At 42.1% G+C, this 27,500-nt stretch overlaps 1 protein-coding gene across 1 annotated transcript in view; it reads left to right on the forward strand.

Annotated features, from left to right (window-relative positions):
• LOC143282209 (sodium channel protein 1 brain-like) overlaps positions 1–27,500 on the forward strand; it is a 147,542-nt gene that overhangs the window by 48,373 nt on the left and 71,669 nt on the right. The window contains exons 16-25 of the mRNA XM_076587811.1: positions 2,459–2,633; positions 5,834–6,345; positions 7,058–7,191; positions 8,317–8,458; positions 13,464–13,643; positions 16,776–16,907; positions 21,381–21,554; positions 22,541–22,633; positions 23,124–23,177; positions 24,433–24,570. Of these exons, the coding sequence (XP_076443926.1) occupies positions 2,459–2,633; positions 5,834–6,345; positions 7,058–7,191; positions 8,317–8,458; positions 13,464–13,643; positions 16,776–16,907; positions 21,381–21,554; positions 22,541–22,633; positions 23,124–23,177; positions 24,433–24,570 (1,734 nt within the window). The remainder of the gene's footprint in view (positions 1–2,458; positions 2,634–5,833; positions 6,346–7,057; positions 7,192–8,316; positions 8,459–13,463; positions 13,644–16,775; positions 16,908–21,380; positions 21,555–22,540; positions 22,634–23,123; positions 23,178–24,432; positions 24,571–27,500) is intronic.

The following is a 27,500-nucleotide window of genomic DNA, read 5'->3' on the forward strand; positions in this document are numbered from 1 at the left end:
AGAGGTGACATTGTTCAATACCTTTGGTTGCCATTGCTTTTAAGACTGAAAGGCCCTTTTTGCATTTGAGAACAGTATTTTCCGTATGTTTTCTGAAGGTCAGCATCCTGTCGAAGTGTATTCCTATGTAGCGTAGGCATTCAGTTTTCTCGAACTGAATCCCATTGAGTGACACAGAAGGTGGTGATTTGCTCGCGGTTCTGTTGTTGAGAGTGCACAGCAACGTTTGGGCTTTCTCTGGATTGATGGAAGATCCTGTGTCTTTGCACCATTGAGCAATATTGTTTAGTTGTTTCTGGACGGCTTTAGTTCTTTCCTGAGCATCTTTCGAAGTTTTGAAGACCAGGCCATCATCCGCAAGAGTAAGCACCCGAGCTATTCCATTGTTGTTTAAGTCTGCAAGGCCCTTCGTGTAGACATTGTAGAGGACAGGAGAAAGCGGAGACCCTTGTGGCAGTCCCATGGATAGTTTAGAAGGTGCAGACATCCAATCTCCGAGGCGTAGGACGACGGTTCTTTCCTGAAGCGCTGCTGCTATCCATCTTGTCAGTGTCAAACTTACTCCATACCTTAGTAGCAGCTCCATGAGGTGCGCAAACTGAACCTTATTGTAGGCATCTTCAAGATCGATTGCTACTGCTAGTGTTTCTTCTTTTTTTTGAAATCCTTCATACACCTCATATGCAAAAGCAGCTGCGTTTTCCCATGTGGACTCGCCTTTTCTGTAACCACCTTGATTTGAAGGGAGAATGTGCCTGTGTTCAAGATCCCTTGCAAGTTTCCTGGCTATCATGCGTTCCGTGAGCTTTCCGGCAATGTTTTGCATGGTTAGGATCCGGTAGCCGCTTACCTGATGATGGTCCTTTCCTGGTTTTGGTATGGGTTTTAAGAAGCTGTGTGTCCAGTCCTCCGGCACATGTCCATTGTGGAAACTGTTTTGATATAGATTGAAAAGGTTACTTATGTCTTCTTTCGATAGTTCCTTGATGTCCGAGTAGCGAACTTTGTCTGGGCCAGGAGCTGATTCTTTCTTGCATTTAGCTATTGCTTCGTTTAGATCATCTATTGTCAAGTCATCATCAGGTCCAGTCTGCATAAGGGTTTGGTTTAACTCCTCAACATATTTCTTTTTCTCATCCAAGTTTCTTTGATCACTCTGTTGTATGAAACGTTTGAGCAGGGCGGATCCTTTTTCTTCGTTTGTCTTAAGCTTGGTTCCGTCAGTGTCTACCATGTCTGGGGTTGTTGTTGTGCACGTTTTCCCTTCCATGCGACGATAAAATTGCCAGAACTCTGTCAATGTTGAGTCATAACTGAGTGCCTCGCAAAACTGTTTCCACTTGTCATTTTTGGCCTCTTGAGCAATGATTTCAAACTGTTTAGTTTTTTCTTTCATTTTTGTTTCAATATCTTTGTCCGAAGATGGTTTTGTTCTTTCTTTTTGCCAAAGTTTGACAGCCGCGTGTTTTTCTATCTAGGCTCTCTCTGTGTTGGTATTCCACCATGGGGGCTGAATAGTTTGCATCCTGTTCGGTGCCGTTCTTTTGTTTCTTCTACGTCTTAATTTTTCGATGATGGTTGTCTCTTTGGTTTCATACTGAAATGGATCACGCGGTTTCATACAGGGTTTATCTGACAGTTTCGACAGAGAATCGACAGGAGTCGACAGAGTTTGATAAGTGGAAAACATGGGTTTACACCAGAAGGATTCAAGACATATGTGAAGAAATTTTGTGCATATGACTTATCTCGGTATTCGAATCTGCAATAGATCAGTTGACGTATTTACACGGATAGTCCACACAGTCTTTTACGCGATGTTTAAATCGGTGTCAGTAAATATCAATCAACATGCGTGCTCCGAACAACATTCGAGAATAACAGTGAAGTTCTCTACTAATCGATCGAAGCTAAATGCGCAATCTGTTCGACTGCCGAGACAATGAGAGTAAACTGTGGTTACGAACAAGCAAAGTACGCCGGCCAAACTGTTTGCTAGTGACCTCTTCCAAAGAAGTTTCAATAGTGGTCTGCCAAAGATTTATACAATATCGCGATGAAAATATAGAAAAAGGAAAACTGATATAAGCACTGATGACAAAACAGTTACATGAATGTCTGAATATTCAGGTATATTCTTCACGCTTGTTCTTTGAAAATGAGCCAATATATATGAGAGAAAAGAAAGTGAAGACTTGCGAACAGACAAAACAGTATGTGCGCAATGCCGGACGACGCCACTCGGGCCTGGACCAATGCAGTTACAACAATCTTTTTCGCGAATTATATGTTCACGACGTGTGTGCACACACGCAAATACATGCACACATGTGGTAGGTGGAGGGTCGATAAACAAATTTACATACATTTGTGTGCGTGTGTGTGTGTGTGTGTGTGTGTGTGTGTGTGTGTGGTCACATGTATGGGGCGTGCTTACCACCATGTGTGACTCTCTCAGGTTCTGAACCTCTTCCTGGCCTTGTTGCTGAACTCCTTCGGGGAGAACACTAAAAACACGGCGGACACCGAGGAGGCCAGACGGCTGAGGGAAGCCAAGTACCGTTTCAAGGCCAAGTTCAATTGGCTAATCCGTATCTTCTGTCCAGAGAAGGAGATCCTTCTCATCATCCATCGTGTCGAAGGCCACAAGAAGTTATCTGTCCATCGTCCTGAGTTCGGCGATACCATTCCTCGGTCACGTCATAGTGGTGGTGCGTGTTTAGTTATGTGAAGACAATATCTCACATTCTACTAGACTGTTCATCATAAGCATCCTTATTATTGGTCATTATCCACCAGCTCTGCAACTCATCTGTGGCTCAGCCTTGTGGTGGTACGTGTTTAATCATGGGAAGACAATTCTCACAAATTAATAGATTATTCATCACCAGATACCTTATCATTGGTAATTATTTTCTCATATCTGCATCACCTTCAGTTTTAGGCTTTGTACAAGCATCTTTAACATCATTCATATTCAGTCCACATTCTGATGATTTTAGCAACAGCATTATTGTTTATATGGACGTGTTTCATGTTCCAACAAACCCGAAAAATGAGCTTTTACAATGTGTTAATTAAGTCATCTGGAAGGTTGTATTATCATGAATCACGGGCAGCTTGTTGGGTGGGCTATTGCTTGGGTGGTTCACTGGCTAACTTCTGTTGTTTTCTCGGTTGGATGGTTGGTTGGCTGCCATGTACCCTACTGTCAAGTTCCTTGTAATCTCCCATCCCCTTGGCACAATTTCACCCCCAACGTTGGGTAGGCTTACTTAACCCATCGCGGGAGCCTAATTCCAAACTGGTTTCACCATAAAGTATTGGCTGGGCGTTTTGTCCTTGCGAGATAAGTTATATAAAGCGATATCAGCAAGATGAGAATTCAGACTGAACCGTACACGGCATAATGTGACCGGTATTGGTCTGGATAACTAATGTCCAGGGACACTCTTTGCCCCACCACGTCCGTCACAGCCCGTCACTGCCTTCCTTTAAATCTAGCCTCAAGACTTTTCCCCTTCCAGAAGCATTTCCTCTTGACCCTCTCTCATACATGAAAGTAGTTAGTTGATTGTGTAGGTATATTTGTAACGCTGTATTATGTGTGCGTCGAATGTATGTATGGATGGATGCATGCATGCATGCATGTATGTATATTTGTATTGTACGTAGGAAACTGTATGCGCACATATATGTTTATTGTGCATGATTGTGATGTGAGGACTGAATGTGTTTCGTATGCGTGTCTGTGTAGATTGTAAAGCGCATTGTGCAATGAGGAAAGCGCTGATAAATGTCCAGTTATTATTATCATTATCATTATTATTATCATCATCATACCGTTCTCTGCAGTTTACAAAGCTAGCTACTGAAACAAGCTATTGCGCCGTGGTGTGACGTCATGATCACACGTGTTTTACAACGACACTAAGACATATCAAGAAAGCGTCCTGTTCATCTAAATATCTAAATCTGCACTGCTTTGAAAAGCAAAAGCACACTATTCCAAACAGCGAAGTAGATTTTGCTTGTTTGTTTTTGTTTTTTGTTGTTGTTGTTTTGTTGCTCTTGTATTGTTTTGAAAGAGAGGGGTGAATATTTACAAGGCATTTTACTGCATGCACTGTGGTGCGTGGGCATGGAGGGGTGGGTGTGGGGGACGTCTACTGTATAATGGGCGCCTACAAGGCAATTAGTTATTGCAGTTTATCTGAACGCTTACTACTTTCTTTCCTTTGCCTTATCCGTCAATTTAGTTTCGCCTCACGACTGTCTTTATTTAAAGACTGGACAAAGACTTCGTCTACAATTAAGTAAAAACAAATTTGGAAAGTTCCAGTTAAGGAGTTATCACAGGATCATTGTCACATAAGTATTTTGAAAACAACAGGAAACACTTGCCAGGTAGGCAATATTACACAATATTGCTTACAATTCTGTCATATTTCCCAAGCTTTTAGGAAAGACATGAATAGATCTGAAACATCCACACAGTTGTGTGTGTGTGTGTGTGTGTGTGTGTGTGTGTGTGTGTGTGTGCGCGCGCGCGCGCAGTTATGTGTATGTGTGTGTTTTGCTTGAGTGCGCGCGTGCGTGTGTGTGGGGTGGTGGTAGGGAGACATATTTTGTGCTATTTTGGTGTGATGGTTTATATCTACAATTTGTAGTTCTGTCAAGGTGTATATAGATTTTTCTTCATCTGCTGTCGAATGTAATCATGCGCTGTTGTACATGTGTATTGTTTCGTATGAGGTGTAGATAGCCTACATTAGAAAAACAGATGAAATATTCAGTCATTCATTTTGCAAAATACTCTTGTCTGCAGATACAGAATGAATAACATTATACCAATTGTAGAGCATTTTTGAATGATTTAACAAACAGTTATAAAGTAGAAAAATATGTCCATGCAATGGAAATGTTGAACACGGTCTTTACGAGAAAACGGTGCCCATATACAAGATTTCTTGAAAAAAAAAACCCACCTTAAAACGTGGTGAAATATCTAAATGCACAATACTAATGCAGGTTCAATGATAATATTTTCATGCATGAAACGCAGATTTATGTGTATGTATACGTGTATGTATATCTATCTGTATATATGGATGTGACGAAACATAGTCGTCTGTTTATCTGCCCTTTCCCTCCCGACGCCCCCTACCCCCACCCCACAAACACACACTTCCCATCCTTTTTCCTTCTCTGTTGATGTTTCCAGGCAGTATGTGTGTGATTGTGGGTGGTTCTGTGTGCAGTTTGTGTGTGTGTGTGTGTGTGTGTGTGTGTGTGTGTGTGTGTGTGTGTGTGTGTGTGTTTTCTGTGTGCATATGTGTGCGCGTGTGTGTGGTGGGGGAGGGGCATATTTTGTGCTTTTTCCTTTGGGGGGTGGGAGGGGGGGTAATGTTTCACATTTACAATTTTGTCGTATTGTCTCGATGCATGCATCAGGTGTTGTTGAATGCAGTTATGCACAATTGTAAAATATATTGTTTCATGTTAGGCGCTTAGAGTTCATCATATGGGGGAGTCTGTGCCATATGTGTACTTAAGTAGTAGTAGTAGTAGAAGAAGAATGAGTAGGAGTCTTGATTGTAAACACATGTTCAGTTTGATATTGTTACATGCTGTTTTATAGTGCTTTGTACTTAAAAAATATATATATATAATTACAGTAAACCTTATTCTATCAATAGTATCATATGACATATATTTGATATGTAGATTACTCTCTACATATTGCGAGGACGGCCATTACGTGCTAACTTGTTTCTGATGTTGTTATGGGTGATGGTGACTGTTGGTGTTGCTGTGGTTGTTGTGGCTGCAGGAAAAGACAGAGGCAGCAACCTCACGTCAAGAGTGAACACCACTGACAGCAACCTCACGTCAAGAGTGGACACCACCGACAGCAACCTCACGTCAAGAGTGGACACCCCTGACAGAAGCCTCACGTCAAGAGTGAACACCACCGACAGCAACCTCACGTCAAGAGTGGACACCCCTGACAGAAGCCTCACGTCAAGAGTGAACACCACCGACAGCAACCTCACGTCAAGAGTGGACACCCCTGACAGAAGCCTCACGTCAAGAGTGAACACCACTGACAGCAACCTCACGTCAAGAGTGGACACCACCGACAGCAACCTCACGTCAAGAGTGGACACCCCTGACAGAAGCCTCACGTCAAGAGTGAACACCACTGACAGCAACCTCACGTCAAGAGTGAACACCACCGACAGCAACCTCACGTCAAAACTGAGCAGCATATCTTCAAAAGAAACGTTCACAGCCGTCACTGGCAACGCCCCCACCATCTGCGTCTCCTTCAAGGAAACCATGGTCAGTTGTGAGAACACACGTGTGTGTAAGTTTGGGTGCATTGGAGAGCGGGGGAAAGATAGGGTTGTATGTGTTTTTGTAAGTGGTTGTTGGGTTAGATGGGGGTGAAAGTTTTAAGTGCAGTACAGTATAATACAGTACAGAAACTGTTTATTGTGATGTTAACATAATCGATTGATTGATATGGATACTTATACAGCGCCTATCCTCGGTCGGAGACCAAGCTCTAAGCGCTTTACAAACACAATGTCATTTGCACAACAGGCTGCCTACCTGGGTAGAGCCGACACTCATCATTCGTTTCCTGTGTATTTCAATCAGATTTCAGGCACGCACATATACACACTCAGACAGACATGTAACGTTTTACTTGTATGACCATTTTGTGTTTATTTACCCCGCCATGTGGGCAGCCATACTCCGTTTTCGGGGGCGTGCATGCTGGGTATGTTCTTGTTTCCATGACCCACCGAACGCTGAAATGGATTACAGGATCTTTAACGTGCGTATTTGATCTTCTGCGTGCGTATACACACGAAGGGGTTTCAGGCACTAGCAGGTCTGCATATATTTTGACCTGGGAGATTGGAAAAACCTCCACCCTTTACCCACCATAATATAATACAGTACAGAAACTGTTTATTGTGATGTTAACGAGTGTTGTACTCTTACGATCGACAGTGACAGGGGATGATTGTCATCTGTACAATAGACTCGAGAGGGCCCCAAGGTGAGCGATGCCATCAAGGTGACGCCTGTGGCAGCAGCACCCCATACAGACATGTCGGGTTCTACAAACGAGAGCACTCCTCCTCCTTGTCTTCCCAAGTTCATACGCAAAAAAATGTCAGTTCTGTTGCTGGCTGGATCCGTCCCAAACATCACAGCAGTCCATTGCCTCCTTCAGCATGCCTGCCTGCATCTCTTTGTCTCTACTCTCTACTTTCCCTCCTACCTCATGTCATACAAAGCAATCACAGTTCGTAGATCTGTCTGCAGTTAATCACTGACGAGCGTACAGTACAAATATTCCATCTATGTTCATTTCAAATGTCTGTTTCCATCAGTCCTTTGTTGAGGAGCCATGGCAATTATTGTTGAACGAAATAACATTGAATGAAATATCCATATATTATGTAATTCTCTCTGTCTCTGTCTCTCTCTCTTTCTCTGTCTCTCTCTTTCTCCCTACCCCTCTGTCTCTCTCTTTCTCTCGCTTTCTGACTGTTAACGGACATTATTCTCTCACACAAATGAGTCGCCCAATCGTTATCTTTTTATCTCCCTTCCTGTGCAGACGAGAATATGCAAAATTTCAGACTGGACAACTTTGGTGTTTTCTTGGCCTCTTTTACGTGCGCTGAAGTACCTGCCACACACTTTGTTCATCTTTTCATCCAGCAACTAACAAACAGGCCACGACTTTGTTTAAATGGAGCGGGGAGAAAGAAAGAAAAGCACTGCCCTGTACGAGATTTGAACCGCTTGTTTCTCAGGTGGTTGCTTTACCAGTCGGCTGCCGGTGTGCCGACTGACGAATCATTAGCGTTCCATTGGGAGACCCCATCACTTTGCAGAGGATTCCCAAACTTGTCGGTGAAAGTAATCTTGAGAAAAGAGAAGCACACACACACACACACACACAACAACAACAACAACAACAACAACACAATAACAATAACAACAAAATGTTACGGTAAGAAGGAAGGAATTAACATTGGAAATGAAAGGCAAGATACATTGTAGAATGACTAAGAAATCAGATCAACTGGTGAAAACACAACGACTGAGTTTGTGGTTATGTATGGTGTGTACGTATATGTAAAGACACGCATGCACACACGCGGGCGCACACGCATGCATTTACGCGTGCGCACACATACACACACACACGTACGCGCGCACGTGCAAACACACACACACACACACACACACACACGCACACACACTTCTATTTCTGTATGTGTGAAGGCTTTCCTTGTGTAACCGCTTCAACAACAGTACATGGGGCAAGAAATGGACAGCGCTCCGCCAAGCAATGTTAAAGCGAGTGGTGAACGATTTCTTTGAGTACGCCGTTATGTTCGTTATCATTCTGAGCAGCGTAATGCTGGTAAGTATTTACTTACTTCAAGCCTTCTGTTTTCATTTTATGTCTGTTTGTTATTATGATTATGTAGTGTGGGTGTGGAGAGAGATAGAGAGCGATCGTGTTCGAAAATGAATTTTAGGTTTTATCATGTACATCTTTTAAAAATGTATTTGATTAATCATTTCTCTTTTTTTCATGTCCAAAATATTCTTATTCATTCTTTTCTCTCTCTCTCTTTTTTTTTTAATTATTTTTTTTACAATGCACAAAGCTTGGTATTACTGAATAGTACGGATACAATACATCACATCAAAATGCATCGTAGGAAAAAGAAAAGTAACAAGACAAAGGACATACACGGAAAGAAGAACATATGGCATACATGGTGCACACTCTGCAGAAATGTTTGTCACGATTCTACAAATAAACGTCTTTTATGTATCTGAAAATATCTTTGACTTTGAAGGACGCTATGAAATAAAACACTATGATGATTCATGACAATCATCACCGTCGTTGGCATCGCTGATGTTTTCTATTTTTCCATTCTTGTTATTCCTTCATTGTTATTCCTTCAATGTGACGAAATGGGTGAACAACAACGACAGTGTATGAAATGCAAACTAAAAAACAAAATAAAACCAACAACCAAAAGTATGTGATTATTCTTGTATATTTTCATGAATACGTTTATATGATTCTTGGTGTATGTATATGCACATGTGTATTGCAGTGCATTGTTTTGTATCGTATTGTAGTGTGTTGTACATCAATCCTCCCTGTCTTCTCTCTTCCGATAGACATATGTCGACATCACACTTCTGTCCTCCATTTTCTATTAATCGTCAAGCACATTCCTCAGTCTTCGATCTTTCATCAGCCACGCAACACACCTCTTCTCTATCCAACTTAATGGTCATGCAGCACATTCTTGCGCTTTGGATCCCAGGTTTGTGACTTTCCTATCAGAGACATTCACTCAGGGAGCTGCTCATTTCCAGTGGAGGAAAAATGGACAAAACGGATCTGCACCTGTCTAAACACCCTTTTTTATCTATTTATTTATTCATATATCTATCTGTTTATTCATTTATCTGTCTGTCTTACTCCATACCTTTATAGCAGCTCCACGAGGTGCGCAAACTGGACTTTATTGTAGGCATCTTCAAGGTCGATTGCTACTGCTAGTGTTTCTTCTTTTCTTTGAAATCCTTCATACACCTCATATGCAAAAGCAGCTGCATTTTCCCATGTGGACTTGCCTGTTCTGTAACCACCTTGATTTGAAGGGAGAATGTGCCTGTGTTCAAGATCCCTTGCAAGTTTCCTGGCTATCATGCGTTCCATGAGCTTTCCTGCAATATTTTGTATGGTTGGGATCCGGTAGCCGCTTACCTGACGATGGTCCTTTCCTGGTTTTGGTATGGGTTTTAAGAAGCTGTGTGTCCAGTCCTCCGGCACATGTCCATTGTGGAAACTGTTTTGATACAGATTGAAAAGTTTGCTTCTGTCTTCTTCCGATAGCTCCTTGATGTCCGAGTAGTGAACTTTGTCTGGGCCAGGAGCCGATTCTTTCTTGCATTTAGCTATTGCTTCGTTTAGATCATCTATTGTCAAGTCATCATCGGGTCCAGTCTGCATAAGGGTTTGGTTTAACTCCTCAGCATATTTCTTTTTTTCATCTAAGTTTCTTTGATCGCTCTGTTGTATGAAACGTTTGAACAGGGCGGATCCTTTTTCTTCGTTTGACTTAAGCTTGGTTCCGTCAGTGTCTAACATGTCTGGGGTTGTTGTTGTGCACGTTTTCCCTTCCATGCGACGATAAAATTGCCAGAACTCTGTCAATGTTGTCATAACTGAGTGCCTCGCAAAACTGTTTCCACTTGTCATTTTTGGCCTCTTGAGCAATGGAGCTGCTACTAAGGTATGGAGTAAGTTTGACACTGACAAGATGGATAGCAGCAGCGCTTCAGGAAAGAACCGTCTTCCTACGCCTCGGAAATTGGATGTCTGCACCTTCTATTTATCCATGGGACTGCCACAAGGGTCTCCGCTCTCTCCTGTCCTCTACAATGTCTACACGAAGGGCCTTGCAGACTTAAACAACCATGGAATAGCTCGGGTGCTTACTCTTGCGGATGATGGCCTGGTCTTCAAAACTTCGAAAGATGCTCAGGAAAGAACTAAACAATATTGCTCAATGGTGCAAAGACAGGATCTTCCATCAATCCAGCGAAAGCCCAAACGTTGCTGTGCACCCTCAACAACAGAACCGCGAGCAAATCACCACCACCTGTGTCATTCGACGGGATTCAGATCGAGAAAACCGAATGCCTACGCTACCTAGGAATACAGTTCGACAGGATGCTGACCTTCAGAAAACATACGGAAAATACTGTTCTCAAATGCAAAAAGGGCCATTCAGTCTTAAAAGCAATGGCAACCAAAGGTATCGAACAACGCCATACCAATCACTCGTCCTCAGTGTGATCGACTACAGACTTGGGCTGACAACACCATCTCAAAGCAACCTCCTAAAATTAGAAAGAGTTCAAAATGAAGCTATGAGACTGATCCTTGGAACAACAAAAGACACGCCCACGGAAACCATGCGATACCTGCTTGACCTTCCTTCAGTGCAGGCCAGAAACAAGTTAGAACAGGTTAAGACCTACTTCAAAGCATTAGAAAACCCTCAAAACCCACTCCCTGACGCAGTCAAAGAACCAAAAGGCAGCCGTCTAGGACGAGGAAGATCATGGATGGGGCAAGCAGAAGACACAATCCAGCTAGTATGCCGACTACAAGACCTGAAAGAAACAAAAGAATAGGAGAAAACCCCCGAAAATCTCAACCATCTATTCAACACAGCCATTTCACCCACTCTGGGAAGACATTGTCGGGAATGGCCAGAGGGCAAAACTGATGCGGAAGTGAAGCTACTCATAGAAGAAAACAGTAAAGAAGAGGACATCATCATATACACAGATGGCTCAGTCACCAAAGACCAATCCGGTTGGGGATTCACTGCGAAACAAAATGGAAAAACAATTAGGGAAGAGAATGCTGCCTACAGATTCACAACCTCCAGCCTAACGATGGAAGTTGAAGCTGCGACACATTCCCTCCAGTGGCTATCGTCCATCCATATGCCCGGAAACCAACATGCCATGATTCTAACCGATTCAATGAACCTCATACAGAAAATTGAAAATGGAATGGGAAGCCCAGAGTGGCATAAGGCAATGCGCAACTTTCAGATTAAAAAACTCACATGGTCATACTGCCCGGGACATGAAGGTGTTAAGGGTATGTGCGAGCTGACAGACTTGCTGGTAACGCAACAACAACGAGCGGCATACATCTAGGAAAATCGACAATCCTCAAAAAAGTCAAAGAATATCAAAAGGAACAGGTACAAGGCCATCACACTATCGATTGCCTCAAAGAAATAAAAGCAGAGAGAGGGAGCGGCCGTAAGTCTAGCATGAAAGGTAGAGCACGATGCTTTGCAAATCAAACAAATATCGGCATCATTTCCAAACCAACATTGCGCAAAATTCTTCAAAACGGAACAGAGTCTCTGTGGGCTTTTCCAAATACAATAGACTGAACAACACACTTGACGCCACGTTCTTGGCATCAGAGATCTTTTCCCATCCCTCTTTCGGCCAATCATTGGCAGCCTCTGTGCGTGTGTGTATGTGTGTATGTGTGGGTCTGTGTGTTTGAGTGCGTTTGTGCATGCGCGAGGGTGTAAGTGTACACAAGTGTCAGGAGAGTTTTGTGCACGTGCGTATGTGTGTGTGTGTGAGGGGGGGATGCGGGGGGGAGGGTGGATAGAGGTTGAGGTATGTGTGTGTATGCATGCCTACACTGTGGGAGCAACGGAATATTGGAACGTGCGGGTGTGTGTGTATATATATATATCTTTGTATATATGTGTGTGGGGTTGGGGGTGGGGGATATGGGCGTATGTGTGTGTGCTTGTACAAGTAAGTGTTCATCTGTGTGTGTGTGTGTGTGTGTGCCGTGGAAGCTGCGATATGTAGCCTAGAAATGAGTGTGTGGAGGAGGGGGGTAGAGAAGGTGCAGGGTAATGTGTGTGTGTGTGTGTGTGTGTGTGTGTGTGTTGGGGCTCATGTACGTTTATGTGTATTTGACTGTGCTTTCATATCTGTGAAACTGCATGTTTGGTGCATATCTGTTATGCATATGTGGGTGTATGTGTGAATGTGTGACTCCATGTTTTACATTTATTTGCTTATTCATCATCATTGTTGTCTTTTTATTTATTTATTTTTAATTATTATTATTTTACTTTTATTATATTATAATCATTATTTATTTATTTATTTATGTACGCTTATAGTTGACTTCATCACGTTTTTGCGCCTTATACATATTATTATTAGTAGTAGTAGTTATTTTTTTAAATATATTTATCTATTATTTATTCACCCTTTTTTTCTTTTCTTTTTTTTTCTCAAGGCCTGACTAAGTGCGTTGGGTTACGCTGCTGGTCAGGCATCTGCTTGGCAGATGTGGTGTAGCGTATATGGATTTGTCCGAACGCAGTGACGCCTCCTTGAGCTACTGAAACTGAAACTGTCTGTCTGTTCATTATCTATTCATTCATCTATTTATCAAGACATCTTGATACAGCGCATATTCTTGAAGCTCTGTGCGCTTTACCATAGCACAAAAGGCATTCACTCAAACATCCTCACACAAACACACACATATAATTTGAAACAAATGTAAAAGAGAACAAATAAAAGTGATCATGTCGTTGAGTAAATCAAATAATACATAGGATCTAAGAAGATGAAACTAGAAATTTGTACTTTAACAACAATGTAGACAATTTAAAGACGCACAAACACACACACACACACACGCGCGCGCGCGCGCGCGCTCGCACGGACGCACGTACGCACGCGCTTTTCCTTCTCCAAACTTATTCCCCATCCCTTGCCTTGCACCACGTCAATAAGTGTTCATTGCATTTTGTTTTTTCGTGCAGGCCTTTGAAGATTTCAATTACCAGCAAACTAAACATTCCGTTTTGAGAGACATCATCAGGTACGCCAATTATACGTTTGCCGTGGTTTTCACGCTGGAGATGATCATTCGCTGGATGGCCAATGGCATGACCCAATACTTCACCAGTGCTTGGAACATCATTGACTTCATCGTCGTCGTGGTCAGTTGAACATAAATTGCCGTAGCGTCGTTTGTTTATAAGATTGATTGTTTAAACACAAACAAACAAACAAATTTGGATGCAGTAGGTTGGTGTCACTTGCCGATGACTCGGACGTTAAAGGCTCGAACCTCTTCTGCAGAGCCAGAGTATTTGTCTTTGCCATAACAGCTCCCAGCCTGAGTCAGTATGCTGTGGATTCAAATATCTTCAACAATTTTGTTCAAATTTCCAAAGGCCGACGTCAGACGACAGTGGAGCAGACATGTTTACCAAACTGATGCCGATTGTTTGGAGCACCGTCTATATCCAAGCTGTGTCTGGATGGAGAAGTCAAACTATGAAATGCCACGGCAAAGCGCGGTCAGAAAATCACCGGCGAGTGCGAGAAGCCTATGCAGTGCAGGCCGATTGATGTAAAAGAAACAAGAGAGGCAAGGCCTTCAAGACTCACTTGTGATACACTTTTAAAATAAATCTAATCGTTAAAATGCGTTCTGTATTTGTTATTATAAAGCTTCGGGTTTAAAAAAAAAGAAAAGAAAGAAAAAAAGTCCCAACCGGATTCGAACCCCACGTGTTCGGGTGAGAAGAAACTGCCTTACCCATTACACTATCGTCGCTCCTTAACTGACGTTCTAAAATTTAATATTTGAACATACTTTCTTAAAGGGCGATAAATCAATTGCGGTATTGCATATTATTCTGGTGTATCTTGGGCATTCAAAAAATCTTTAATGGCAATAAAAAAAATTCTTTTTAAGTCCGCGGCAAAGGAGACGTGGCTATCGCCGCAATCACACTGCAACATTTAGCCGTTTTCTCTAGATCTAGATAGATGTACAAGTATAGTTACACCTGCCGGGAATGTAGTACGACACGGTCGATTCAATTTCTCTTTTATGTTCATTCTAGTTTTATAGTTGTTGTTTTTTTAAAGTTGATATGAAAATTTAGTATTTTGTTAAACTAATAACATGTAGAGCTAAGTACAAGTACTTCTTAACGTCGTAAGAAGTGAAAAGGACTTCATTTTGAGAAAAGTCAAGACTGAAATTTTTTTTCGTTTCATCGTGATCAATTCAAGGGTATTAACTCGCATGGTTTACAATTTTTAACTGTGAATTCCGACTGATTCTGTGGATATTTTTATGGCAGTTTGGGGCATAATCCAGTAGGTGATGAGGGGTTCACAAATCTTTCACTGAATAAATATTTAACGGTCTCCTTCTCCGACTTTCCATCACATGTTATCGTGTATTGTCCATTGAATATAGGATTGAACGGGCAGGTCAACAACTTGAAACAAAATGGCGTCGTTCGCGTTCGCGAAGAATACGAGCACGCGCTTTGAATGTGTATAAATATGTGTATGCAATTGATTTTTGCCCATGACCTTCAGGGCTCAGCCAATAGATCTGTAAAGTCCACTCGTCGTATTGATTTTAGTATTTTCCGAAAAAGACTACTTGGGTGAATGAACATAGTGAAAGCCTTGTACACTGAGAGTTAAACACACAAGCTTTTTATATATTGAGTATAATTTCAAAATGTAATGTTTAAGATGAGAAAGATCAGTTTCAAGCAAATTAAGTCCCCTAGCATTAATTACAGATTAATTTCCCTTTTTTTACTATCTGCACCAAAACGTTTGCAAAATAAATAAAACTTCCATGCTTAGCAAAAGAAGTTCCTGTTTGAACAAAAAATGATAATAATGACTGCTCTTGTTGTTGTGTCAGAATATCAGATCAAAGTGCCAAGTTTAGAGAATACAAAAAATATAAATATAACAGTAAATGCAGTTTGCATATAATTTGGCTTCTTTTTTTAATTTTTTTTGTGTGCCCATCCCAGAGGTGCAATCTTGTTTTAAACAAGATGACTGAAAGAACTGAATTTTCCTATTTTTATGCCTAATTTAGCGTCAACTGACAAAGTATTTGCAGAGAAAATGTCAATATTAAAGTTTACCACGGACACACAGACACACACACACACACACACACACACACACACACACACACACACACACAGACAACCGAACACCAGGTTAAAACCGGGTTACACAAGTGAGTCAAAAATCAGTGACGTCCAGCCACCAGCATATAGGTCAGTTTCAGCAAGTCATAGACATAAAACCACAGTATACTCTACCAGTGGAAGGTCAACCAGAAGAAGAATCGGCTGTTACACCATGTTATGCCGTTGTCCTACGTTGTATATATTTGATGATGATGATGACGATGCTTCTACTACAGAGGACCATTTCAGTTTGGCGGGGCCACATGACAAGGGCTGTACTGTACGCTTCCATTCATAATCTACCCTTGCCTTAAGCAGGCCTGAGAGACACAAACACTGATGATGGTCAGAAAAACACTCCCAAGCACGGCATCCTGTAGTGGATGCCATGTCATTGTGTGGTCAGATCTTTAGATTTGTGCCCACATTACAATCAACTCTAGGTATGAGCCGGCAACGGGCCGAAAAAAATCCCAGTACTCGTCTTTGATAGGGTTCGAACCGGCGTTCTCCCGTTCATCAATCCGCGACACTGACCACTTCGTCACGACGGCAAATCCACATTTAAACTCACGCTTCCTCAAGCAAGTAGAATGGATGCTATGCCAGATAGAAATGGAACTGCTTTTTGCAGATGACTGCGCACTCCATGTCCATAGTTAAGAATCTCTCCAGGCAGTCGTCAGTCGATTTGCTGATGCAGCAAAGGCCTTTCCTCACAGTCAGCCTGAAGAAAACAAAGGTCCTCCATCAGAAACCACAAATACAGTACATAACAGCCATCCACACATCAACATTGATGGATCGGTGCTCAGTGCAGTTGAGCGCTTTACATATTTTGAGAGTCATCTATTGTGACGCTACACTGTCAGACTGTTACAGTGGGTTTGATAGGGGATCCAGAATGAACAGATTTGGAGTAGTACCATGGAGATGAAATGGAACATTCACCCCCCACCCCACCCCTGCTCCCTTTCTCCCCCGCACACACACACACACACACACACACACACACACACAACAACAACAACAACAACAACAACCTAACACATTCATACAAAAAAAGAAACACGAACGCGTGTTATAAGATAACAATCATTCATGCAGGTGTCTGTGTTGGCGGTGGTTACCGCCGATGACGCAGAAAAATCAGGCGGTAATCTCTCTGACCTCAGCGCCTTCCGAGCTCTGAGGGCCTTCCGTCCGCTTCGTGTGGTCAGTCGTATTGAGGGAATGAAGGTAAGGCAGGCAAACCGCAGACACCTTGACACCCCGATGTAGTAGACGACATTTAGTGCAATGTTTGCGTGAACTGAAACGAACATGAAAAAAACTGGTTTATTCTTTACTGCACGTCTCCTGTGCTGGTATACCGAGGCGTGCTGCGTTTTAGGTTCACGTAGTTGAACAAAGTGAGTCCATATAATAATCCTGACTCGGTTGTCCGTGTGTGTGGGGGTGTGAGTATGGGTGGTATTAACTCTTTTTCGGTTGTCTGTGTGTGAATGTGTGTATTTATGTATGTGTGTGTCTATTGTAAAGCTTAAAATGTTAAATTTCTCTGGAAATACGTTTGTCGCCACCAAACTTGGCTTCGCAACAGAAGACATCAGTTCTTTTCCAATCACTTCAATGATAATGAGGATGCGTTCTTGGCACAAGAAATTAAGAACAGAGGATGCTGACAGGAGACGCAGCACATAACAGACCCACACCCATCCGTGGGCGATATATAACAAACAAACAAATAAAAATAGTGTCAGCTTGGTTTTCTAACGGCAAAATAATTTTTAATTCAGAGGCAAGGCCTTCAAGATTCACTTATTACATGAGGTGTGTACACTACTGAAGTCGCTGACTGAAATGTGTTAGCGAGATCGAGCCTCTGATCTCCATAACTTCGGCGTGAATGCCAAAAATAGCAAGTCATTGTCAAAATCTGTGAAAATACAGGCTGCTCTAATATAAAGTGATTGCGGGATTTAAGAATCGACTGGAATTAGACAGCGGAAAAAAAAGAAAAAAAGATTCAAACGTGCATGCGCAGTTCACACAAGATGTAACTGTGCTTTGAAGGAAAAGTTCTCGGCAAAATGAATAAATTCTGCTAACTTTAATGGTCATTTGTGGATGGACACAATTTAGTAAGTTTTCAACTGTGATGCGGACTGTGCACAAATCCTTCTCAAAACTTACCGGACTCCTTCACTTCCTTCCAATGTTATTGCGAACAGTCGCATGTGCTAGCAAATGAATATTCATCTCATATTTTTCCGAAAAATTCCACTTGGGCGATTGTATATTGTGTGAGATATTCACACTGAGTGCAAAACACAAAAGCCTTTCTATGCCCAGAGTCATTTCTAAGAATATAATGTTTTTGATAGATATGTGCATCAGTGTTATTTGGTGGTGTGTCCATCGAGATCGATGATGACCATCGTTGTCATCCAGCTGGGGGATGGGGGAGGGTGGTGGTGGGGTGGGGGGGGGGAGAATGCTCATGAATCTATCTGTGAATGCGCAGATGGCTGAATAATCCAATCTGCGCACGAAATGTTCGCTGACAGTTGGGGCAGACAAAGACAGGCATATCATTGTCAGGGAGCTTGTTTGTCCGTGACTTTCTGTCCTGCCTCCTCTGAACAGCTGCAGCAGTCCTGTTGGCCTCGCACAACTTGGCGCCTTTGTGCACAGCAGCGCGCCATTTGTCACGGTCCACTGCAGATTCCTCCCAGGAGTCAGGGTTGATATCAAACGCTTTCAGAGAGACTTTCAGAGTATCTCTGAAGCGCTTCTTCTGACCTCCGTGTGATCTCTTCCCTTGTTGCAGCTCGCCATAGAAGAGCCTTTTGGGCAGCCGATGGTCTGGCATGCGCGCCACGTGTCCAGCCCAGCGAAGCTGGGACTGCATCAGGATGGTGAAGATGCTGGGAAGGGTGGCTTTTGCGAGTACCTCTGTGTCTGGGGTCCTGTCTTGCCACTTGATGTTCAGTAGCTTCCTGAAGCATGTTGTGTGGAAGTGGTTCAGCTTCTTGGCATGTCGTTGGTACACTGTCCAAGTTTCGCAGGCGTACAGTAGTGTGGGGAGAACTACTGCTCTGTAGACCTTTAGCTTGGTCTCAAGACTAATGTCTCTTCTGTTCCAGACATTTGCACTGAGTCTGCCAAAAGTTGCGCTTGCTCTTGCAATCCTGACGTTCACTTCATCGTCGATGGTCGCATTTCGTGACAGTGTGCTGCCAAGGTATGTGAACCGCTCCACCGCACTGAGTCTCTGACCGTTGACTGTGATGTTGGGCTCAACGTAGGGTTTCCCTGGGGCTGGCTGATGGAGAACTTCAGTTTTCCTCGTGCTGATGGTAAGGCCGAAGTTCCTGCTGGCAGTGGCAAACTTGTCGACGCTGAGTTGCATGTCAGCTTCAGATCCAGCGTTGAGGGCACAATCATCAGCAAATAAAAAGTCTCTGATGATGTCAGTCATGACCTTCGTTTTTGCCTGAAGCCTTCTGAGGTTAAACAACGATTGTATATTGTGTGAGATATTCACACTGAGTGCAAAACACAAAAGCCTTTCTATGCCCAGAGTCATATCTAAGAATATAATGTTTTTGATAGATATGTGCATCAGTGTTATTTACATACTGAACAAAAGCAGTTCCTATTTGAACCGATAAGAAAGAAAACGACTGCTATCAAACGTGCCATGTTTTGTGAATAAAAAAGGAAAATATAACAGTAAACTCTTTGTGAAAATATGATTTTTTTGTGCCTTTCCCAGAAGTGCAATGTCATCATAATTAGAATTATCAAAAGATCTTTTCCTATCAAATATTCAAGCCAAATTTGGTGTCGACTGACAAAGTGTTTCCAGAGAAAATGAATATGTTAATGTTTACCACAGACACACAATGGCATTCGTAAATCCTGAGACAAATCGACATGTGACTACAGAATGGGGGGGTTGTATTAGTGTTCCATCATCTCTATTGATCTGCTATTTGACGAGTGTTTCTCACTGGTGAGTGACCGAGCCCCCTCTGTGTATCAAATTCATTTTACAGATGATTTCAATAAATAGATGTTAATTTTTCTGTTATAGTATGTGTTTATGTTGTCTGGGTGTTAGAACTGGGTCGGGGGAGGAGGTCTAGTTCGTTGTCCTCTAGAGCGTGACAATATTATCTTTATTCCATACATAATTATATTTGATTTAATTGACAAGTGTCAAAATCCAGAAAAAAACTGTCGGTTTCGGATTCGATCCTAACATTTGACAAGCACATTAAAACGGTGAAATGTCCATCAATATCAACAAGACTACCTGACTACGGTTGAACTATTTATATTCCAATACACAACTTTCGGTTCGACAAAACGTAGTTTTCTAATAGTAGAGCAAATGGGTTATAAACTGATATTTATGGAGGATTTTGACACTTACCGACTACAAATGGTCACAACTCGAATGAATAACTTCGTGATTTCTACGAGTCTGACTGATCTCGTGCGCATCATTCTGCCAGTGCTGTTGCAGTCTGCACAGCTCTTTCCAGCATACGGTCTTGGACTCTTTATCTCTGATGATAGCGCCAAAGTACTTAATACCTTCAATATGTCCAACTGTTGTCCGCTTACATTGATCTTGGTCCTATCTGGGTCATATGGAGAGACAGAACAAAGCTGAACGCCATGCATGCACTGGTTCTCTCGATTTTCTTCTATGCATGCGGATCCTGGACTCTTTCAGCAGACCGTTAAAGAAGGATCCAAGCAGTGGAAATTAGATGCTTCAGGTGACTCATGGGTACCTCCTAAAAAAAAAGAAAAAAGAAAAAAAAAGACCACATAGCAAGTGAAGTCCGGAAAGCTATCAGACAGCTCCTTGGTCAGAATAAAGACCTACTGACCACGGTGAAAAAAGGAAAATGAGATGGTATGGCCAATGGCCACATGGCAAGATCTGACGGGTTCTCCAAGACCATCCTTCAGGGAACAGTGCAGGGGAAAAGGAAACGAGGCAGACAGCGAAAGAAGTGTGTTGACAACATCACTGAGTGGGCAGGACCTTTGCTGCAAGTCAGGCTCTGTCCCACGACCCCAAGAAACGGAGAATGTTGGTGATGCATTCAGCAGTGCAGCGCCCCCACGCCCCAAATAGGTTTCGGGACCAGTGACAGTGATAGTGACGGGTGACCTCATTCTGAAATCCATAATTATTCAGCTGCCGGTTGCCGCTCAGCACTCATCGGTTTGATTGTTGTTGTTTCAGAGGACTTCTTTTATAAATCGCATGTGAGTCGTTAAAACTTTTCCTCTCTTGTTATCCTATAATTCCTGTGTTGAATAAAGTGTGTTCCAGCGAAAGCCTTTAAGACCTGGTCTCTCTTGTTCGTTATACTTTGCATACTAGATTTCTATTCTAGAATTCCATTTTACTAATGATCTTAATCTTGATGAGATGATAAATTTGCGGAATGGCACGCATTCAGCATCACCTTATTTTTGTCAGTTTTTAAGTAAAGCAGTTCAGTTACATATGTCATGAATCGAGAGGGACAAATATGAACATATAGAGAGAACTAACTAGAGAACAATGGGGGCAGGGGGCAGAGAGATATATCGCACACACAGAGACACAGCTTACTATATAGATGTATATCTGCAACTTGAAGAGCAAGTAAATGTGATTATGATGGTGGGTGTGACCAGATCGTGGTAAACTCGCTGATGCGCGCCATTCCAGCCATCTTGAACGTCTTCGTGGTCAGTCTGCTGTTCTGGCTCATCTTCTGTGTCATGGGCGTGCAGTTCTTCAGGGGCAGGTTCTACAAGTGCATAAACTTGCAGAGCCAGGATAAGGTCCCGAACGTCGGAACCAGGCCAGTATTTAAACTCTGTGCTTGGTTTGTGATCAGTTTCTGTCTGACTACATCTGTCAGCCTATTTGGCAGTTTCTGTCTGACTACATCTGTGCAGCCTATTTGGCAAAACAAGATCGGTTCTTCAACTGTTTCTGGCCTGGGCAGTTTGCTTGTTCAATTGTGTCAAGTATGTTTCTGTCATTTGACATTGTGGGGTATGCCTTCCCATGTGCTGTCGTATCTGCGAATGGGCCTTTACGTGCATGACTGTTTTGTCCCGTCACTCTGGCATCCATAATCTATTTTCGTGGAATTGTACGTTTGGAATATCCACGTTTCCATAACCACCGAAACCTGATCTGACATGGATAACGGGATATTTAACATGCGTATTTGATCTTCTAACTGTTTGCACACATTAGGGTGATTTCGACGCTTGCAGGTTTGTGCATGTGTTGACCAGGATCCCTTGACTAAGCAGGTGCCTTTGCAAAGATCGAACCCAAGACCCCGCTCCCTTCTTTCACGACCCATTCATGTTCGCTGTTCAGTTTATCTGTCTGTGTTTGTGTAACACATTCAGACGCGCACGCACAAGCTCACACGTGCACATATATATCAACATACACTCAAACATTCACACATACTCACCACACCACTGAATGCATTGTGGACACAAATATGTACATTTTGATTTGATATTTATTCCAAAGAATCTGTCAAGTCATTCTCTCATTCTCATTCTCTTTGATACTCTCGGGTAGGACTGCCCCCCCTCACCCTCCCGCTCCCCACCCCCCAACCCCCACGCCCCAGCCCCCACCTCCCGACCCTACCCAATCAAAAAGTCACATGCCATTCTTACTGAGAGAGTAATTGTGCACGGGAAGTGTTTCCGTAAGGTATCGTCTACATTTCATTAGTGTATAAACAAATGTATCATCCCCAAATTACTGTTATCATCATCATCATTATCATCATCATCGCGAATCTGATTTTGTCAGGAAGGAATGTGAAAAGAACCCAAAAGAATGGTACTGGTACAACTCCAACATCAACTTTGACAACGCAGCTAACGGCTTTCTGGCTCTCTTCCAAGTCGTGAGTGTTGGCTTGCGTGTGTCTGACCAGTCTGGTTCTGTGATCAATTTTGTCAGCCTGTCAGTTGTTCTTTGGTTTATCCGTTCGTTGAAGTGGATATTGACAGGTTAGTTGATTGAAAACAAGGTGTAATGTCAGTGGGTCGGGTTGATCGGTGGGTGGACTCTGTCAGTTCCATGGCTTTAGTTGTTTTTTTTTTTCGTGTTTCTTTTTTTTTTCTACCAGTTTCTGTTTCCAGTGACTGCACTTTATCACCGTCTGTCTGTCCCTTCCCCCCCCCCCCCCCTCCTCTCTCTGTCAAACATACATACATACATCCATACATGCATTAGCGCATGCGCACATCTACACACACACACACACACACACACACACACACACAGACCTGTCAAAAAGTGCGTGCATACATGTCGTTGTGTGCGTGACTCTGTGCGTGCACTGGTGTGAACGTAACGTGGTGCAGTATATATCCCAAAACGTGTGTCTTCAGGCCACGTTTGAAGGTTGGATGGAAATCATGCATGATGCCGTGGATTCTACAGACGTGAGTTGTGTGTGTATGTGTATGTGTGTGAGTCTGTGTTTGTGTCTGTGTGTATGCGTATCTGCGTGCACGTTTGGGGCGGGTGTGCATACGTTTGTGTGAGTGTAAGCGTGCGCACGTGCATGCATGTGTTTGTTAGAGAAAGAGAGAGAGAGAGAGAGAGAGGCGCTGAGTTATTTGGAGCTTATTTTGAAAATAGATCAGAACAGTGAGTATATGATCATTCTGTCGGCAGCATTGCTGAATGGGATACCAAATTTTAACCTTGGAAATGCTGTGTATGATAGGTATACGTATGCTATAAAATGACACAGTTGTGTTTGCCAATCAGATTTAGATTTTCTTTCTAACAGCAATTAAACCAACATGCAAAACACAGCATCATTATATTGTAGTAGCGCCTTCTTGTCGCGATATATTTATCTATTTGAAACTCAGGCTTCCCATTCAAGCAAATAGGTGTGACATTGCCGTGCCACTTTGTGTCTATCTCTTCAACCAGACTTTGTTTCCAGAAATGTGCCGAGGTTCCATACATGCATACGAGACGGTGGTTTATTGTCTATCCCATCCGTTGTATAAACACACGCGTGAGCCATAAACAACAACACATGAAACAGAAAGAGGGGAAAAGGTACCCTTTAACCCTCTAGTGCCCAACCATAGAAATAATTGTGATATGGTTTTTTCTTCTGGCAAAATGAATTCATTTGGAGTTGACAAACCCATGGCTGGTGACCTTTTTTTTGTGGATACATTAATTAATATTATGGGATGACCCGCATATCATATATGATATGTCAGGCATCTGGGGCAGACAAGTCCTGCATATCGTATTTGACCGTGTTCTTACAGTTGCACTGAAAATATCAAGTCAGCATTTCGATCACTGATTTTCAAATGTTTTCAAGTCTCATATTCATACGTTTATCAGTATACCTTGTTATTCTGGGCATGAGAAGTGTCTCCAGAAGGTATGGTCTACATTTCATTTGTGTATAAACAAATGTATGATCACTAAATTACTAAATTACTATCATCATCATCATCATCATCATCATCGCGAATCTGATTTTATATCATCATCATCATCATCATCATCATCATCGCGAATCTGATTTTGTCAGGAAGGAATGTGAAAAGAAGCCAAAAGTATGGTATTGGTACAACTCCAACATCAACTTTGACAACGCACATCGTAGCTCTCTGGTTCTCTTCCAAGTTCTGTTTTTTGTTTTGTTTCTTTATTTGGCAGGTAGACTTACAGCCGCGCTTCGAAGCATCGGTATACACTTACCTGTACTTTGTGGCCTTCATTATCTGCGGCTCTTTCTTCTCCCTCAATCTGGTCATCGGGGTCATCATTGACAACTTCAACGTGCTGAAGAAAAAGGTCAGACACTGAACATGACGACGAAATCTTGTGTAATGACTGGTGTTTGCAAGACAGAACAATGGAACTGATATTTTTCTTTTACTCTCGTGCGTAAAGAGGGTGAGTCTATGTAATCACTCAGTCTCGGTTACCTGTCTGTGTGTGTGTGTGTGTGTGTGTGTGTGTGTGTGTGTAGTAAACTTTTACGTTGGTTGTTCTTGGCAATTCCGAATGGTGAATGAACCATACGTGGTGGGATGTTAGGTGTGAATGAGACCACTGTGATCATTTGACTAGTCCGGTGAGATGTCAAAAGTCAAATGTCATTATTTGACAGAATAGAAAAAAGCCTGGTAGAAACAGTGTCTTACTTCCAATATTCACCAGATTCGGTATTTTGACGTACCACATCATTGAAATTGAACTGAGGCCATGATGTTACTATTGTAACAGGTCAAATGTCAAAGTCATCACAATGCAAATGAAAACATCCTGTTACAAGATTTTAGGCTTTACAGTGTCCTTTTTTCCATTTCAGATCACTGTGTTTAGTTTTATTTGTATCGCACATGCATGTTTAAGGCGTTGCCCTTCTTGTCCTTTTTGAATGACTGGTGAAAGGATTGAATAGCGAATGAAAGTTTGAACATGTAAAATAGTAAGTGTACGATTTGATATAAAACTGAGCTTACAAACGACCGGCCGAATAAATAAATAAATAAATGGAAGGAATTAGGAATCTTTAGCTGATTGTCATCATGATCATTATCATCACAAAGTGACCCGAGTAGAGGGTGTTATTTTGCTTGAATTTGGATGTGGAGGATAAAAGAATTAAAGAATTAATGGGGTGAAAAATCGACACACACGCCAGAGACATATAGATGCAGTCACAAAGGGTTTTTCTATAGTTGTATCACACAACTAGGAGAGAAAAGGGGGGGGGGGGGGGAAGAAGGAAATGTAGCAATGTAGTGAAAATCTGGCCTTTGTGAGACGCACGCACGGGGCAGGCTACACCCGCAGGCAGGTGAATAATTATGAACGCTCCCTGACAGATGCCTCACAGCTATTTATATTGACTACGCGAGCTGGCTTGTCTATCAAATTGTGCAGCTGGCAAATGGAATTGCGTAAGTTACCCGGTTGAACGGAAGAAGCCAAATATCAAAACAGCTAATTCAACATTAAAAATTTCTCCACTGAACGCAGGATATGTAAAGCCTAACCTTTTCATTGAATAGACCTTACTGCTATGCATAGGCTGGTCAATGCATAATGAGAAAAAGGTATTATCCTTAGAATGTTCTTGAATGGTTCAAATGTGTCGGAGCAATTGCTCAGTAAGTGGAGACGAAAAGATTTCTGCAATAGCTCAGCAAGTGGGGACGAAACGATTTCTGCGTCGCACTTTACGTCACTGCCTTTGAAGTTTGAAAGACTACACAGTTTTACTAGCTAAAAGCCCATCATATCAACATGACGGAGATTTACATTGACCTGAAATTCAAACGATAAGATCAACACATAACACAGAGAGTAATTACAGTGGACTTTTAACGGCCATGGATACAACCAACAGCAGGTGCGTGTGAGACAGCATAGCCTGCAAACTGATGAAGTGTCGCTGTGTGTGTGAGAGCGCAAATTTCAAATTAGCTAATTTGCATCAATACCTATATGCCAACAATGAAAATCTGCTTGGTATCATTTAAATGCCTAATCTGTTTTCACCTGCACACTATGAATAATAGTGTGGTTTCAAAATACTGACAAGAGATCACATATAAACTCTGTGAAAACAGAATTTGAAAATGTAACAGTATATTATTCTGACAAAGAAGTAAAATGACGTAACCTTCAACGTCAACCCAGTTTGGTCCATGAAAGATTAGATCAAAATGAAATAATAGTACTCTACGAAATAATAGTACTCTTGTATGTGGAGATAATAAGCATGATCGGTTTTATGAATAATTTAGAGCAGTTATATTCATAAATCTCCCAGCTTTGTTATGCACAATTCATTCAACACATCCAGTCAAATCAGCTATTCTAACTGGTCTGAGTTAAAGTCCTACTACTTGCTTCCCTTGATTGTAAGATTTTGAGAGCCCGTTTGAGAGCACCCTATGTAACAGTATATGTGATGAAGAACTAAAATGACGTAACCTTTAACGTCTAGGTTAAATAAGATTCTAACTAATCTAAATATAAGATTAATTGGCATAATGAGCATGCTGCGGCAGTGAATGATGCATACATTTGGTTTTATAAATAATTTGGAGTATTTATTTCAGATGGGCTTGGATTGAATTTTGAACAGCGTCACGCCTGTTTTACAATGTGAATTACGTCAGTAGGTCAGTCGTTGGACACAGTTGGTATGAAACTGTCGTCTGCTAAATGTTACTATGAGGACCGAGGTATTCATGTATGGGAGACAAGGCGCACTTGGCTACATTATTATCATTGTTGTTATTATTATTATTATCAGCAGCAGTAGCAGTTGCTTATTTCGAATAGGTCATTACTGAATTCAGATGGAAAACAAGTAGGCTATAACATTTTTTTACCCTAACAGTTGTCACAACCGACTCCACCCACCTCACTCCACCTCCCCCTTCCCCGTAAGTAAAGTTATATCTGAAAAAGTATTTGAACGATTTATAAAGTTTGGTTAACTGACACTGGGCTTCCTAAATACTAAGCGATCAATGTTAATTCTACTAAGTGATATTTGACAACTGCTGGTGATACCAGATTGCATGTCGTCATAATCACAGAAAAAGACCATGTTTTTGCGCACGCGCGCGCGTACATACAGACACACACAGGCAGACACACACACACACACACACACACACACACACACACACACACACACACACACACACATTATAACCACGTGTACAAAGAGAGAGAGGAGCACACACACAAACTAGTCT

The sequence above is a fragment of the Babylonia areolata genome, chromosome 5 (genome assembly GCF_041734735.1).
Source record: "Babylonia areolata isolate BAREFJ2019XMU chromosome 5, ASM4173473v1, whole genome shotgun sequence".
Classification (NCBI taxonomy): domain Eukaryota; kingdom Metazoa; phylum Mollusca; class Gastropoda; order Neogastropoda; family Buccinidae; genus Babylonia; species Babylonia areolata.